An 18110-nucleotide genomic window follows, 5' to 3' on the forward strand; every position below is an offset into this window, starting at 1 on the left:
TGAGCTTTTGAAGTGCTGCTAGCAAAGTGACTGGGTTTGAAATGGGTGTCTTGCACACTGGTCCAAGGAAGGCAGAACTATTCCCCTTCATCACTTAAGAGGGTGCAAAAGATTTCTGGGGATGTTTTCTGGACAGCCCAACTAAGACTTTGTCATCTCAATGAGGTCTGACTTGATCGACTCATCAGGTCCAACCAAAAATAACAAAAAAACAAAGCGTGCCTTGGGCAGGGATGCTCCATTGACTGCGGACACGAGGAGCTAAAAGGGATCTGTAGGACGGTCCGTCTGAGGCAGTGGGGACGGCAGGGGCTCGCAGCTCAGGCTAGGGGAGGCTCTGCTGTTGAAGGCTGACCTTGGCCAGCGGCTTCCCACCCGCGCTTTCCCGCTGCCGGTCCAGGGAAGACCGGGCTACGTGTGCCCCTGCCCTCCGTGGGGCCCCGAAACCAGCGCGTTTCGGAGCGGCGTGCAGGAGGAGGTGACCCGAGGGGACTCCCACGGATCTCCTATTTTCACAGCCCCAGCTGAGTGCCGAACCCCGGGAGGTCCGACCGCCCTCGTGGAGCTCTGGGCCGGCACTCGCGGCGGGGGCAGGAGGCGGGCCGGCCCCTCCCGGGGGTGGGCGGCGGGCGGGGCGCGGCGGCTCCTCCTCGCCGGGCCGGGGTTAGTTTCGGAGCGGAGCCGGGGGTGGTGGGAGCGTGCTTGCTGGTGGGAACAAAGCGGAGGGCGGGCGGGCGGTGAGGCCGAGCCGAGCGTCTCCCGCAACACCGCAACAGGTCGTCCCGGCGGCAGCGCAGCCCCTCCGGCCCCCGGGCCGCCGCTCCCCGCTCCGGGCGGTGGGGCCGGCACCGGCCGTCCCCATGCGGTTCGGCTCCAAGATGATGCCGGTGAGTCCCGGGCGGCGGCGAGCGGAAAGTTGGAGCGGGGCAACGGGAGGGAAAATAGATCCTGCGGACGTGGAGGGGGGCGGGAGGCGACCCTCCTTCCCTCCAGCATTCCCTGCCCGCCTTCCCCCACTCAGCCTGGTCTCCGCGGCCGCGCAAGGGCTTCCCCTCCCCCTCTCAGGTTTTCCTTTTCTTCCTCTTTCACGCCGGAATCAACTTGTTAGACGGGCCCGCTGGAGCCGAGCCAGGGCCGGGGGGGCCGCGGGGCCCCGGCAGCAGCGCGGGGTGGAGGGGGGCCCGCATCGCCCGGGGCTTTTCCTTCTCTGCCGGGGGATAAGGCTTCCCCGCCAGGGCCGCTCGCCCCGCTCCCGCGGGCTTAACGGGCACTTCGTCTAGATCCTGCTTTCTTCTGCTTAGTTGTTGTTGTTGTTGTTGTTTTTTTTTTTTTTTTTTTTTTTTTTTTAAATGGTGCGAAGTTCTTAAAGTTGGTTTGAGCCGTGCTGCTTCTGGGGGATGGGGGTGGCTTTGTTTTGGAGCGCCCGGGCTCCCAGAGGAAGATGGTGTCCATGTTGTTTACGGTTCAGAGTGCTTAGGAGCTCTCGGGGCAGGTATTCCCGACCTCGGACGGGAGAGTTTCGGGAGCTGCTGGCGGCGGTGTGTGCTAAACCTGCCCGGCTCTCGGAGGTGTCTCTGTTCTAACGCTTTCAAAAGGCACGCGGAGCACCACCTCCTCTAAGGAGTTTTAACGTGAATTTAAAAATTACACCGTTTTTGTCAGCTCAGGTTGGATGAAAGCAAAGCCCAGCAGCTTTTCCTTAGTTTTCCAGCACAGTATTTGTGGAAGTGGTGACGTAAAATACTTTCCTTTGAAAGTACACCTGCCACTAAATACCTGGGTTTACCAGCAGGGATGCCCCGTGAAGTCCATATTCTGTTGTTCTGAGAGACTGGAGTATGTACAGAAAATCCCGACAGGCTTAATACCTATTTAGTCCGAGTCGAAGGTGCTTTAAAGTGTCTCTCTGCCATCCTCCCCCGGGCGATGTGGCCTGTCTTACCGAGTAGCTTTGCACGCATAGGTGGTTCTCACAACAGCACTCTCGTATTAAAGATTATTTCCAGTTTAACTCTTCGAGGAACTGACTGAAGCAAGCAAAAAAGGAACTGTACTGAAAGGTGAAACTGGGAATCCATACTGGAAGGATGTGGATGTATTAGGGAAGCTCATTTTGCTATAGGTGTGAGGTTCTTCCGCTGCAATTAGGAGGAAATAATGAGCGATAATTTGATCTCGGAGAACACTGGAGAAGGCTGGGTGATGATTGCTGTAGCTAATGAGGGAGGAACAGAAAGAATATGAGTCCAAATAGATTAAATAGCCAATGTGTTATGCAACAGTGGTGTTGTCTGCCTATAAAAACTTAGAAAAACAAGCAGTAAATATAATAAGGTGTTAATTCAATCCATGTCAAAACTGATCTAGGTAAGCGCCCTCATGTATCAGTGAAATCTCCAGGAGATGCTGTTGCTGGTGAGTTCCTTGTCACTGAGTTCAAATAAAGGAGAAAACAAACAGGCGCAGTCTTATCCCATCAGCATTTGCAGGTGACAAGTTCCAGAGTATGCATTGCCCCGGTGGCTCAGACTTCTCTTTGGCTGATGACTCAACTCATTAGTGATTCTTGTTTTTAACACGTAAATAAAGGGATGAATACAGCCTTTTCACATTGTGTTTGCTGCAAATAATGAAAGATTCGAGAGGGTTGAAGGTGGCTTAAGATAATAAAAATGTAAATATTATGAGTATTAAAACTTTTAATTCAGCGTAAAAAGCTTTTCTCCAGATTTCCTTATTGTCTTTTAGTTAATAATAATAATAAAAAAAAATCTTATTTCTCTTTCCAGAAAAAAATTAGAGGTTTGAGGTGGGCAGAGAAGGAGGGTTTGAGAAAGAGGGAGCAGGATGTGAGGACTCTTTTATTTATTCAGTAATGAAGTGTTCATAGACTTCAGTATCTTTTTCTGCGTTGTTTTAATGAGAAGTAGTAGGCTGGCCCTAAACTCTCTACAAAATGTTTTGTTTCTTAAAGTTTAAGATGTCTCTTTCTTTTCCCCATCTGTATATAATTTTTAACTCTCAGCTTCAGGTCTGTCTCCTGTGCTCCAGAAGAGAGAGCGTGGGCAAAGGTTTAAACAACAGTTTGTTCCCCAGGTGGGAAATACAAGCAACGTGAGCCCAGCCAGGAATTCACCTCTGAGCAGCTGCCAGGGAAAAAGCTGGGAAATTGCTGTAGCAGCATAACTACTTGTGCTCTTGGGAGACTACCCTGAAATGGGAATGTTTTCCTTGTGGTAATGACAGATAGGAGCTAAACTGCTGCTGTAACCATATGTCAGGGCAATGTGATTGAGAGTCTGCACGAGGGTGTACTAAGAAGTAATTTGTGTGTAGCTGTACTGATGAAGGTAATAACAGGGTTAATGCTGGCAAGCTGTGTGAGGTTGTCTCACCTTTCATCTGTGAAGGCTTGTGGGAGTGTGACTGGTAATGTTAAGCAGTGAAAAGGAGCTGGAAACACTTTCTAAAATAGCATATTTTTCCACAGCATAATTGGTATCTCTCCTTTTATTTCACATTATTACCCTAAAAGGAGCATGTATTGAGAAATAATTAGGATCATTATGCATGCTGGATAAATGTTTGGGGTTTTTTCCTGTCAGAGAGTGGGATGTGGTAGATTGAGCTCCGCTTTAATACCCAGAAACTTTTTAGATCAAACCCCCTTGATCTCGATAAGGATTAATTTTTCAGTTTGAATTATGTGCAGTGGTTACTGGGGATCTCCTGAAATCAGGATGGATCCAGACACACAGCTTTATTGTTAGGGAGTAACTTGGCAAACTGGAGAGCACTTTAATTCCTTAATAAGTTTTGCTTTCTATCATCAGAAATTACTGAAATGTCTGACACTGAAGTTCTTAATAACCATGTGTTCTTTTCTAATCAAGTTAAGCTTTCAAGTAGCCTTGCAACTTTGATACCACAAGGTGTAGTGCTTTCCTTCTAAAGTCTAACACCTTGTCCCAGGTGAGCTCTTGGAGTTGCCACATCCAGTAAGCACTTAAAGTACATATTTTCATTGCAGAATGCTCACTAGTTTGTGGATATGTGTGTTTTTTATCTTAAAAAAACCGCCTACATTAAAAGCTGTTTTGCTTGTTCCATTAGGCAGTGATTGGAGCTGCCATACAGATTCTGATTCACTGAAATAGTCTAGTAGTAGCCTGTCTTTGGGAATTTTCTTAGGAAACACTATTCTTGTTGTTCAACTGAAGAACTTTTAGCAGAAATGAATCTCTTGCACTTTGTAAGATGAGCAGCTGTAAGTTTATAAACAAACTGACCCCCAGCAGAGTTTATGAGAGCAGTAAGTGAACTGTAGGATCTCAGCCTTGTTTCCTGTGGTCTTTTAATTTTTTAAGCTCTGATCAGGTTTATCAGTCATTAACAGAGTTTTCCTTGTCCCTTTTTGTGGATTTCAGTGCATGAATGGGGTTTCAGACTATGAGCTCTTCAAACAATATACTGCTTTTCTTCATCTGATTGGAGGATTTAGTTTATTAAGTGTTCTTTTAACTGAATATCCACTTAAGGTTAATAATTTAGAAGTTTTAATATTACATTCAAGCACTTTAATGTGGTACTCAGTGTTTAAGTATTCCATCTAAAATGCTAAATAAAGCTTAGGTGATTGTTTTGCTGTGCTTTCTGATCTCTAAACTTCTCAAACCTCTTGCACTTCTCTTACAGACTCTGACCTGTCGTTATGCACAATAGAAAACACTGCCTTGAGGTTCCCAGAGTGCTCTTTTTCTTTTTCCTCTCCCTTCGCTTCATGTTGTTTTAACAAGATCTTTTTTTACTTTTTTTCTGTCCAGTGAATAATTGTTCCAGGAATAGTTTTAAATGCATTTAATGTCTCATATGTCTTTTTTAATACCAGAGCACTCTACCTGCAATGTGTGTTATGTTACACAGCACTATGTTAAATATCTTTGTTTCTTTGTGTGGCTTATATCAGAAATGGGGGAAGGGCAATACTACGAATTCATAACAGATCAAGCTGTGGAGACCATGGGAATAGCTAATTATGCCTCTTCTAATCTATTGAACAGTTCAGGGTCTGAGTGCCTCATGGGGCTCTTGAATTTACAGCTTCGAGGGCTAATATGCAGTCATGAAGTTTGGGATGGATGGATAATTCATGGAATTTTGTTTTGTTTTCTCCTTCCTAGTGTTGTCAGATGGGATGTCTGCTTTTCTGGTGAGCAGATCTGCTTTGTGGGATTAATTTACGTGCAAGTCAGTTGGACTTTAAAAGAGGCAGGTATAAAGGTTATTTCCACAGAATAAACTAGCGGGATGGCAGTGTTCCTAACATTCCTTTCGAATTACTGATGAAGAAACAGTCTTGAAAGTGCTCCGTTTGTCTAGCCTCTGTCCTTGTTAGCAGCCTGCCTTGGGGACTCTCCTTTCTCTCCCACTGTGTGTGTTATGGAGCTTGTTTAATTACATGCGGCGCTGTGCCTCGCTGCCATACAGCCTCCCTGGAGAAGGAGTCGGGTAACCCTGAGAAGACTGGCTCAAGCTAATTCCTATAGCTTGGTGGCACAGCTGAAGGAGAACTTCTTCATTGTGCATGTGCCTGCTGATAACAAAGGAACGCCCAGATCCTTTTAATCTGTGCGCTTTCATGGTCTTGTGAAATGTAAAAACTTACTCAGGGCTCTGGAAACTGGAGGATGCTCCTATTCAGGAGGTAACGAGCAGATAAAACTTCTCTTTGCTCTCAGTTTTATTATCTCGAGGCCTGGTTTCTCTCAGCTTAGTCACTTGTTAGTCAGGCAGAGTCTTTTTGATCTTCAGTTCCCAAACAGTCGGATGATACTTGTGAGTAAAGGTCACCAGAAGTCCTGGACATCATGTGAAGCGTACTTAATTATCTTAGTCACTACTGCTTAACTGGTTTAGAGGTTTCAGACTTTTCTGTGGAACATGAAAGATCTGAAGTGTTGTTTAAAACAGTGTTAGGTAACTTACTGTAGTTTGGGATAAATGTTCATGGAGAGGGAACAGTGAGTGAGTTTGGGACAGAACAGCAACTGTGACTGGCGTGTTAAAGGGCACAAACTTGGCTTCTGCTTTTGCTGTTTGCGTTTAGTTAATTATTAATATTCAGGATCTTGCTGCTGCTGTTTAGAGTTAGTCATGCCTGTGTCCTCATTGGGGATTTCACCATAGGGATGGTGTTTATATGGATGTTGAACCCAGTGGCATCTAAAGATGAACTCTTTGGTTTTTGTTTCTGTGGCATTAATAGCAAGAATTATTTTACTGGGCTGGTAATGTAGTTTCTGTACCCATTTCTCCTGTGCTGCTGTGATGCTCCCAGGTCTTAATATGATACAAAGCTTTGGTAGATGGCTGTGTGCAGTGCCCACCTTTTACTGGGGTTTGTTTTAAAAAGAAGATTAGGGGAAGACTTTGTGTTTTAGTTGGGGGGTTTGGGTTTTTTTAAATCCTGTTCATATCTTTATTTCATCCTTCTGCAAAGTAAAGCTTAGACACTTTAAAATCAAGCTTCTGCTGCAGCTATCACTCATTCTATGTGGTTCTCTTGATAATAAAATTGATTCTTAAAAGACTTTATCTGCAGTGTATCTGGTTATAATACCCAAGCACATGTAAAAACATGGACATATTCCCACGCAATTGACAGGGAGATGACTTTAAAGGTTCTGCCATTATTATTTTGGGTTATTCCGTATCAAACATTTGATCTGTAAAATGCAAACTGCTATGGATCATAACACTGAATAAAGTGAGCAGAAGCTGCAGGAAGGTCAAGCCATTTGTTGGAGATCATGCAGAGAGTTCAGCCCGGATGTGGGGGACCTGTAGAGTCAAACCAACTGCTACATTGTGGTGCAGCTGGAATACGGGTCTGTCATATCCAATATCAGTATTTAAATGATTTGTAGGTTTAATCACAAAGGGGGAGAGAACTTCGGTGGTAATTCATTGTGTTCCATGCTTGAGAATAGGCCCCAAAAGAGATGCTTCTCCACAAATCCTTTACAAGTATATAAAATAAATATTCACTGTTTTGGTGCATCTTGGCTAAGAAGCAGCATGTGGGGTTTGTTTTGGTTTTTTTTGTTGAATAAGTAAGGAGATTTTCCTTGTCATTTGGTACTTCTATTTTGTGAAACCTAACTGCTTAAGGAGTAATTTAGATCTAATCTTAGATGACTAGTTTTCCTCTATTTCATTAGGGTGTTAAATCCCATTGTTTCTTTGAATTGAAAGCTACGGGAGAGTCTCTGGAATTGGGTATTTTTCTTACCTTAATTTTCCTTCTGTCATTTAAAAGAGTAAAATCATTTTTTTTAATCTTCTTCAGTGGGTTATTTTTTAATGCTGTAATTTTTACCCCATTTGAGCTCTGTTCTGTGCCAAACCACAGTAACTCCAGTGTAGCAGCAGCCTGTAAATGTGAGCAAGGAGCTGGAAGACTACACATAAGCCCTGGTGTAGAGCATCTTTCTTGCCTTCTCAAGGTATGGAGGCTTGACCTTCTACAAAGTGACTATCCCCTTCTTGAGTTTCAGTAGCCACAAGCCTCTTCAGCAAGACACAGGGATCTCACCTTCCTATTCCTTAGTTCTGCTGGACAAAACTGAAGTTGTACAAATTGGCTGGGCTGGCAAATCATGTGAGTCTACAGGAGGGCTTTTACTCCCTGTAGCTGGGTCTCTCACTCAGCTGTTTCTGTCACACCTGTGCAGTTATAACTTGCTGATTTCCCTGTTGCCTGAGGGTGGTGGTTTGTCTAGTGCACTTTTTCCTCTTTTTTAAGAGTGTGCAAAGACTGTTTTTACTCTGCTCTCCATCATATGTATTTGCTGCCTTGAATGCAGAATCTTACTCAGATCAGTATCTGAACCATGCAGAGAAGTGATTATTATTAGCTCCTGCTTGGCTTCTCCCGCCAAGTGAAACCCTTTCTTGCCATCTAAAGGATTGTGTTCCTAAAACCTATTAGATCTTCTCTGGTCTCAGCTGTAGTACAACTGTGTCTCCCAACAAAATCAAGTGTTCAGGAGAAGCTGATGTAGCAGGCAATGACTGATTTCTGACTGTCACAGAGGGAGGGAGCAAGCTGTCACTGAGTCGTGAAAGGCAGAGTGCAAGGGACCAGGCAAAGTGAACCAGACGTGCCTGGAGAATGTGGGGAAGCTCTCCTGTGAAGTACCAAAGGTGGCAAAGGGACTCTGCCATGGGTCATGTCCAAGCCAGGTTCCTGACGAGCGTTGCTATCCTGTCATGCTGCCATGGCGCCTCTTTATCAGCGACAGCCACGCTGCATCTTCCAGCCTTTTGAGAACACCTTCTACCACAAGGAAGGGTTAGTGCAGGGAAGCCATGGAAACAGCACTCTGTGCTTCTTGCCCCTGCACTGTTGTGCCTCTGCTGTTGCCTGTAGGTCTTGCCCACGAGGCCCTTCTGCAGAGTGATTTACCAGTGTTGCACAAAAACCATTGTTATTTAGGGTACTTCTCTTGCGAATAGTATTTAGCAGCATTGGCTAAGAGAAGTAGTTTTCTACCTCCAGGGAAGCTGAATGAGCAGCCAAGTAGTACCAAGCTAAAAGGGACAACTTCTGAAGCTCTTGAAGCAAGAGGAACCTGGCATAATACGCATGTTATTTGTTTAAACTCTGCTCTGTTTAATTCATTTAAAATAGGTGTGACATCACCTAAGCAACCACCATTCTGTACAACACTGTTGTTCACTGTCATGACTTTGGTGACAACTTGTAAAGCCAAAAGTCACTCAGCAAGCTCTGCTGCCTTGCCCTGCTCAACTGTTCTCCTCTCACTTCTCAGCTGGTGTGTCTGCAGAGAGCCTGGTATTGCCTGGAACGAGCAGTGGGGAGTGAGCAGCACTTAAAAAAAACCTGTCAGACAGTGATCAGCTCTACAATCTGCCAGCCTTCTGCAGCGTCTGGTAGAATGCCTGAATGTTTGTGATACAAGTTAAAGTGTGTAGAGCTCCACATCACAGGAGCAAAGGTTGGATCAAGCTGGGTGCTTGGGCTAATGGGCTGACTGAAGGGGCAGGATTTCTCCTTCCCAGTTCTGCTGTAGTTTTACACATTCCATTAATACGGTGTGGTCAGCTAAGAACATCTGGCCATCCATCACTTCGAGTGTTGGACTAGCCCCATTGATCCCTTTTAACCTGCAAAGTAACAAAAGAGATCCATCTGTTTTGTTGCAAATGCTCAATGTGTCCTCTGTGCCAACTGAGTGGGTGCTGCTTTGGTTACTAATGACTTCCTGTGTGTTTGCAGCCCAAAAGTGGTAGGACAAAACCCCTCCTTTGTGGCTTTGAATAATAATATCAGCTGTTGTCAAATAGGTGTGATCACCAAGCCCAGGCATTTCATGCTGGCAGTCTTTGGCATGGCTGGTGGCTGTGTTGATTGCCTGCAGTGCTGTGTGTCCTGGCAGTCACCTGGATGTGACAGATGAAGGTCATTCCGTGCAACAGGAGTATGTACCCACCCAGAGCTGGTGGTGAATTGGGAAGAGCTGCCCTTCTGCAAAGGTGTGGTGTGACACTACACCTAATTAATTTAATAGTAGGATGCTGCTCAAATGGATGGTCTTGTTCCTTGGGTTTCTATCCACACCCAAAGCCACGTGTCTTTTGTCACTTCCCCTTGAATTTAGGAAGGATTTGAGTGATGGTTTGTAGGAAATGCTGCCTGCACTAAAGGCAAAAAGGAACTAAAAGACTTACATGGTGGAAGTGATTTGCCATGTGGCTGTGCAATCAGAAATAACAGCTGGATTTGGGAAGATCATGGTGTGCCTCAACTAACCATTTAGGTTGGCTGAGTTGGAGCAGTCAGATGATACCTTTTCCACTTTCTACACTCCCTTGAGAGCTGGTAATACAGGGGAATTTCTCCACCATCTTTGTGTATTCTCATGCACTGCGAGGATTAAGTTGGACTAACAAAAACGTAGAATTTACTTTGGTGGTATTTAGATGGTGTGATAAGGAAGCCTCTACCTTGTAACAGCAAATAAGTAGGAAGGCAGAGGGACCTTTGAAAGCAGTAAACAGGCATGCTGTTGTGCTGTGTGATCTGAAATTCCCAGTTTGGGTTGGTTTGGTTTGGTTTTTGCTTGTCCTGAAGGTAGATGGCTGAATAGCACGTTCTGGAATTGCAGCACAAAGGAGATGTCAACCCAGCCTGTGGTGTGCTAATGTGCCTCTGAATCTCCCATTGTAGTAATGTCTTTTAGGGTACCAGACTGGTCAGCCTGCCTCACACAACAGCCCAGTGTGTCCTATGACTTTTCCCACACTGGAATTAACCTGTGTGGTTAAACATGTCATTGTTTCAGACGCCAGAAATGGTGTGTCCTCTGACCTACCTGTGTGTGTCATGAGTGTTTTGGTTTGGACATTGATCTGTTTTATGGAGGTAGGACACAGGTTTTGACAGCTGTTTTCCTAGAGGAGTGACTAATACAATGTATTTTCAAAAGTGCTTGGCACAGAGCTCTGTGAAGTTGCTGGGTTTGGAGTAGATGAGTGTTCTGTGCTTCATTTTTTAATGACTTGCTACATGATTTGTTTTGTGTTGCTGTTATACCACAACTGTTTTAGATACATTGACTCAAAAAAAGAAATTCCTCTCTTCTGCTTCCATACCCTGCCTCCCTCATGGGTGCTCCCACCAGCCCAGCCTCCTGGTATCAGTAAATAGAATTTAAGTCATAAATGTGCTTGATGTATGGGTAGGCACTTGCTGTATGATAAATGTGGCTTTGCCTTGCGTATTCTGGTGGGCTGAGGAGGAGTTGCTTCCTGGTGTGAGTCGATCGTCTTTTTATTGGTGAGATTATTACGCATTGGCTGGAAAAGCAGAAAAGGAGTGTTTTTAAACCCAGAAAGAATTGGTGTCTTAGGCAGTGGGAGGTGTGGTGTGGGTGGGACAGGTGCCAGATACTGTGATAGCCTGTGTTGTTTAGGTGTAGGTGGTGTTAAATAGGCTTTCATCCCTGATGCACATCTATTTTTGCTTTTCTCCAGAATGAGTCTTGTGTTGTACAAAATCTTTTTCTATTACCAGGAAAAATTCTGGGTTTTCTTTTCATTGTGAGAAAGTACCTGCATTTTAAGGGACTATCTTGAGATATGTAATTCTCTCAAGTCCCAACAGGGAACACTTAATGTGGCCCTTGTTTGGCCTCTGGCCGTGTATGAGGCTGAGAGAACCATGTTCCCAGTGGGAGGGATGTAAAGCTCTAAAGCAGCAAGAGCAGCTTACTTTCTTTTTTATTTTCCTTTATGTAGTTATTACTACTTTTTTTTTCTTGTACAAGGACTTCCTCTGGGTTTGACGCAAGTACAGAAAACTGAGATGATTCAGGCTTAAGCTTGAGTTCATAACCCCACTCGTTATGCTCGGATGTTGCCTTGGCTTTAGGCTCATTAGGAACAGCCTGTGTCGTGACACTGAAGAATGGGAGGAGCAACTGGAACCCTCTGTGATTACGTTGTATGAGTTGGACTGTTCCTCTTTCCTGTAGTAGGTATCTCTTGTAAGAATTACATGGTATAATTTTTTTATCTGCCTGAAAATTACATTAATTTTGTTCTCCTTGTGTATGAAATGTTTATAACTTGGTGCTGAATGCAGAAGATGAGGCAGAGTCTGCCTGAAGGGGCAAGCCTCCCAACATCCAGTTCTCCTTTGCTGGCTCCAGGTGGAGGAGGAGCAAGCTGCAAGTAGGACACCAACAGTACAAGCCCAAACACCATGTGTAGGCTTGCTTTTCTGACAGTCAGCTTGCAGGAGTTTATGGTAAAGTGTCCAATAGTGCAAAAGCAGTCTGCAGGGGCCACAAGGAAGGATCTGGGGAGAAAGGGAAAGAGTATTTTGGGGTGGAAGGGAATATGTTGTAGGAGAGGAGCTACACAGATGGCAGTGGTAAGGGATCTGTGAACATGCTGCTGTGTGGTATAATATGGAGAATATATTCAGGGTTTGTTTACTCTGAATTTCTGCAGTTGTTTAACTACATTGATGCAAATCCAAGTGTGGATTCAGGTCTGAGCAGAACGAGCTATAGATGATGTGTTGGCAAATGTGGGTGCTCAGTAAAAGGCGGTGGTTTCCTACACGTTACTGAAAGCAATGTATTTTATATATCTTACAGGCTGGTTTGTTTGGTTTTTATTCTTGTATTGGGTTTTTTTGGCCAGGTTTTGGGCAGGGGGAGGGTGCTATACAGGTAGCTTCTGTAAGAAACTGCCAGAAGCTTCCTCCACATCCAGCAGAGCCAATTCCAGCTGACTCCAAGATGGACCTGCCGCTGGCCAAGGCTGGACCAGTCAGAAATGGTGGCAGCACCTCTGGGATAACATATTTAGGAAGAAGAAAAGAAAAAGGTACTGTGCAGATGTAATTATGGCTGGAGAAGAGCAGAGTGAGAATATGTGAGAGGAACAGTGCTGCAAACACCAAGGTCAGTGCAGAAGGAGAGAAAGGAGGTGCTCCAGGCAGTGGAAGTGAGGTTCTCAGGCAGCCTGTGATGAAGACTGTGGGGAGGCAACTGTGCCCCTGCAGCTCTTGGAGGTCCATGGGGATGCAGAGATCCACCTGCAGTCCCTGGAGGAGACCCACACTGGAGCAGGGGGTGCCTGAGAGGCTGGGGCTCTGAACCCGTGGGAGGCCCATGCTGGAACAGGCTCCTGGAAGGTACCTGCAGACCTGTGGAGAGAGGAGCCCATGCAGGCTTCCTAGGAGGAGCTGTATCCCTGTGGGGACCCACGCTGGAGCAGGCTGTGCGTGAAGCACCGCACCCTGCGGAAGGATGACCTACAGTGCAGCAGTTTGTGGAGAACTGTTGCCCCTGGGGTGGACTCATACTGGAGAAGTTCATGGAGATCTGTATCCTGTGGGAGGGGCCCACGCTGGAACAGGGGAAGGACTCCTCTCCCTGAGCAGCAGCAGGAACAACATGTGATGAGCTGAGGGCAATCCCCATTCCCATCTCCCTGCACCACTGTGGGGGAAGAGCTAGAGCTGGAAAGGTGGGGGAAGGGTCTTACTGTACTTCTCATCATCCTGCTGTGGTTTTTTTAGTCGTAAATCCAATGAATATCTCTAATTTGAGTCCGTTTTGCCTGTGACATTATTTGGGGAGTGATCTCTGGCTTTTTATCTCAACATATGAATCCTTCATTGTATTTTGTCTCCCCCATCCAGTTGCAGAGGGGAGTGATAGGCTTTGGTGGATCACTGGCATCCAGCCAGGGTCAACCCACTACAAACTTTAAGATCTTTTTTTTTCCTACTAAATGCTGATGTTGCAATAGATACTTGCAGTGCAAAAGTATAGGTGGCTTTAAAAACCACCTTTGTTTGAGATTTTCTTGCCTTGTGTGATATGTGGTAGCTCAGCCAAGGAGCGGGGAGTTATGTTGCTCCTGTGCTGAGTGTTCATCCAAAATAGTGAGCTTTATTTGCATAGACCTTTCTGGTGTCTGGCTTGTGGGAGGACTTCTGCTTTCTTGTGTATGAAAATGCCTGAAGAAAAATGTCAAGTTGGAAAACGTAGCTTGGGTTCAAAGTAAAAGTCTTTGTTTGGAAAGCTCTCTTAAAGACTGTGCATAATGCTCTGCTGAAAGAAGGGGGAACGTAGGTCAGGAATTCTGTGTTTGCCGGTCCTGAGCTATGCCTGATAGACTTCACAAAATCAAAATTGCTAATCTAGGATAATGATCTTCTACAAGATTTGGCAGGAAGATTGTAATTGCATATTCCTTGTTATTAAATCTGAACTGCAGTGCTGAGTTCTGTTGTTGAGGTTGCAGTCCATGAAGTAGAATGAGAGCAAACCTCCATCCATTAATTTCAGACAGTCACAATACTTGGCTAGAACTCAGGCTGCTTCCCTTGCAGCTCTTCAGATTCCCATCATGATGATGATTCAGATGCCTGATAGTGAGATGTAATGTGGCAGTTGTGCTGTAGCCTTTGCCCAGATGAACTAGCATATACTATAAGCAGATGGCTTTCTTTCTGTTCTCTCTACAGTAAGGATAAGACGGAGGGAAAAAAAGGAGGGGGGAATCTTCCTCTTTGCTGCTTTCAGCTCATTTTCCCCATCCCCTCCTCAACGTGCATGTAGATGTACATTGTATTTTAAGTTCTGGAAAAAAATTGACATTTTTACTAAAGATAAAGTACAAATGCATGACAAACTTATCGTTAAAATAATCTGTACAAGTAGAAACTACCGTGCTATTGAGAGTAAAGGCTCAGTCTTGTTTTCTGCTGTGATACAATTGAAAGGGAAAAGGGCTGTGCTTTATACAGACTGGGAATAATCTGAACAATTCCATGGTGCTTCCTACTGTACTCCACCTACCTTGCATCATAACTTCCTTTCTCATATTTATGGCCCAAAGCCAGTGCAAAATAAGCTGAGTAGTGTGTGCGGAGGGTGAGATGGCAAGAGCTGAGCTCCATGCGTTTGGGTGTGGCCGGAGGCAAATACTAAACTTTACTCTGCATTTCTGTTGAACCTTTATTGAGCAGTGGAATATGAAAAGGATCAAGGATAGCAGTCATCCTGTGTGCCTGTCTTCTAGTAAGTCTATTATTATCTTTTGCTTACCTTAATCTTTTGCTTACCTTAATCTTTAGGCACAATAAGTGAGGATGTTGCCTGCTGAAGGACTGTTTTCAGGTTCTGGGGAACTTCATGCAGAAGAATCACTGAATTACTCTATTGTTGTGGTACACTTTGCACTGAATGGAGAGCTGTAACTGTGCACCAGCTCTGACTGCTGCTTATCAGAATGGGAAAATGTGCTGTTGTGCAGGCTGTCTTCTGTTGTTTAGAAAGTTGCATCAAGTCAGCAAAAATATGTTTTAGCCACTGATTTCTTTGTAGCCATCTGGAAAGGTGCAGCATCATTGTTCCTACTAGGTAAGATGAAAGACTTAAATTTAAAACTCTTTGTATGGAGGGGTTTTGTATTTATTAGGGAAGACTTAGTAGTAGTTTAAACTGTGGGTGAAAACAGTTATTTGTCATTTCTGTCACCTGTACTTGAAGTGTGATAGCTAATCTATTAATTCTAATATTTCTATGCTGCTAGTTTTTCAGTTAACTGAAGCTAGCTTCTAAGATGACTTTTTAGTTCAGGATGTAAATTCATAGAAACTGTTTAGGTTTGAAAAGACGTAAAGAGCGACTTTCAATGCCTCCTTAAAAATGAGAGCTAAGAAAATTTGTTATACAAGCTAAGACCATTACTTAGCTGTGTTATGCAAATATAAAAACCTTCAACACAGGTAATGAGTGCTTGAAGGGATTAGGTTTCAGTCTAAAATGCAGCTAATACAGAATGTGGTACAGAATTATGTTACTAGCTCTAATGCAAGGCAGCAAAATGAATCATGTTTTCCAGAGGCAGTGTGCTTGTTTGGCTGTCAAATATAATGGGATTGTCTCTGGTTTTGCCTTCTTGTATGCCTCAGTTTCCCTGCCTGTAAAATAGGAAACTGCTTGCTTGTGTCATGATTTCCTGGTCATAAAGGGCTTTGAAGCTGAAGAATACTGTGTGAATAGATGCCGTGGTTTGTATTGTATAGTGCCTGCTGTGCAGGAAGCCTCCATAAAGTTAGGAATTCAGACAATAGTGAAAACCAGGGTTAAGTTGTTTTTCTTAAAATATATTCTCTTCTTGATTATATTTTATAAGAGACTGAGTTTTGCTGGTTGTTGTCCATTGCTGACATTTTATGATCTGAATTAGATTCTTCCCTAGAAGTGTGGGGAGGGGGAAAATGTGTCTCTTTTAGCTCAGGTAGTTTCAGGAATTAAGTGTATTTTAATTTACATCATGCCCCTTACCATAGTGTTCTTCTGAATATTTGAATCCTGCATACTTGAATGCAATTAGTGTATTAGGTAGAAAGTGTCCGATTTAACACCCTTTTAATACCTGAGATGTGTGACATCAGCTTTATAATAACTAAGGAGTAAGAGAAGTCTGATCCTTGCAGAAGCACCATCAAAGCTGAAAAATAAATTGCATTTCTATTTTCCCCCCATTAATCAATAATTGAGGCCTTCTGATCTAAGGAGAAGAGTGATACAAGGCCTTTGATATGAAATGATATCTTACTGGATGGATATCAATTATGAGGCGTGTGTTTGCTCAGGTTAGTGCTCCAAATGTGTTTGGAAGCTATTTCTTGTGGATTTGGCATGTTTTTGGTTTTTAAAATTTTGTTTTTAGTTTTTGTTTTGTATGGCAACAAAGCAGGACCCAAAACAGTGTGGTTATAGCCTAGCACTTTAGTAGGGCTAGCCATTCTTAAATATTTTACTTTCAGTTGACAATGTATTTGCAGATGTTGAGCCCTGTTATATTTAATATTGGTATAATTGTATGAAATGATCCCATTGATGAGCTCAGCAATGAGTGGGTCAGATCTGCAGGCAAATGTAAGGCTGTTTGGGATGATGTGCAGAAGAGAGATGGAGGATTATAAAATGGCCTGTGATTTGCTTTAATTGATGACTTCCTGATCGGTTGCTTTTCTTACTGTGTTCCCTTCCTGTTCCTGGGTGTGTTACAATCCCAACTTAGTGGCTGTAGTTGGAGTTCATTCATAAATAATAGGAGTTGAAACAAGATGATGTATTTCATGCTGGGAGGACTCAAAGTTGTATTTCACACCAATTTGGATTTATTTATTTTTCTGTCATAAGTGGCAGGCTTTTTGGAGACACGAAGTCCTTTATGTTCAGTACTCTGCTTTGCCATCCAGTTGTTTGTAAGTCAAACAGTGCAGTCCTTCCTTGCAAAAACTCTCCCTTGCTTTAGCTCGTGTGACCTTGGTCTTCTCTCTGATGTCCTTGGTGCAGCCGATCGAACTGCCTCATTTGGTGGCTCCATAACTGCAAACTTCTATTTTCTAAGCTGGAGCAGAGTCAGCTGAAGTCTCTGATGTGATTTTAAAAGGAACTGCTTCAGTAGCTACACAACACCCCTGTTTTCTCCCAAGTATGCCAAAGTACTGCAGTGCTTTTATATTTTAAAGCTTTTCAGTACCTTTAAGTGAGCATGTCTCTGGGCTGGGAAAAGGAAGGGAAATCTTTTAGTTTAGACCTTACTTAGGGATCTGAGTCCTGTTCAGAAAATGCTTGGTCTGTATGCTGGGCATTCCTAAAACTCAATCTTTGAAAGTCTAGGGGAAAAAACCCTGATCCAAGGCTATATGGAACTGTCAGATATTTTAGTATTTGCTTTCATGACATCCTTGAACAAAGTACAAGGTCTGACTGGGATGTCTTCCTTTTGTTTTTTAAATCAAGTCCTTCATTTATGCCTAGTTTGAAACTGAATTTTTGCATATTGGTTTTTTGTTTTTTCCCTTTGAAATTGCTGGATGTTTGTATACAGCTGTTTTAACATCTTCGATTTCAAGGAGGAGCAAGTGACTGGTTTGTTCTCTAACTGGGTGTAAGATTCCAGCTTCTGAACAAGGTGTCATGAGAGTACTCTTTTCCTTTGTTTCTTGTTGCCACACAGCAATAAAACAGAGATATAAACTAACTGGTAGGGTGGTTAATGAATTTTGAACCATTCCCAGGGGAAGCACGAGTCCTTGGGATCCCAGTGCAAGGTGGTGCAAGCCACAGCAGCCACCAAGGGTGACAAGCAGCACCAAGAAGCCACAGTAGGCTTTTGGTTCACATCAGTTTCTTTACTTTTCCCACTCCTGTCTGGGAAGAGACATCTCTGTGATGGATACTCTCTGGTTGGAGCTTGCCCTAGGCTCCAGTGTGTCCAGGTGGGAAGCAGGGTACCTCAGGAGGCCTTGCAGGTGAGCAGGCAGTGGTGATAAATGTGACTGCCCATTCAGCAAGAGCAGAGCACAACAACTTAGAGAACTTGATCATCTCAGCATTGTCCCTGGAGCTAAAGGGAAGCAGGATGAGATAACATCAGTATCATAACATTTTAGTTGCTTTAGATTCTAAGGACTTTGAGGTATGTTTTTATGGAATTTGCAGTTTGGTTGGTTTTTCTTTCCTTAGTTCCTAGAATATGTG

General features: G+C 44.0%; 1 protein-coding gene across 3 annotated transcripts in view; it reads left to right on the plus strand.

Moving 5' to 3' along the window:
• Positions 1 to 668: 668 nt before the first annotated feature.
• Positions 669 to 18110, plus strand: part of TP53BP2 (tumor protein p53 binding protein 2) — a 52515-nt gene continuing 35073 nt past the window's right edge. The window contains exon 1 of one of the 3 annotated variants that reach the window (XM_032103403.1): positions 669 to 887. In XM_032103403.1, the coding sequence (XP_031959294.1) occupies positions 861 to 887 (27 nt within the window). In that variant the 5' untranslated portion in view covers positions 669 to 860. Of the gene's footprint in view, positions 888 to 14486; positions 14628 to 14721; positions 14970 to 18110 lie in introns of those variants that run through there. The other 2 variants (XM_032103404.1, XM_032103405.1) reach the window with 2 other exon arrangements.

The sequence above is a fragment of the Corvus moneduloides genome, chromosome 3 (assembly GCF_009650955.1).
Source record: "Corvus moneduloides isolate bCorMon1 chromosome 3, bCorMon1.pri, whole genome shotgun sequence".
Taxonomy (NCBI): domain Eukaryota; kingdom Metazoa; phylum Chordata; class Aves; order Passeriformes; family Corvidae; genus Corvus; species Corvus moneduloides.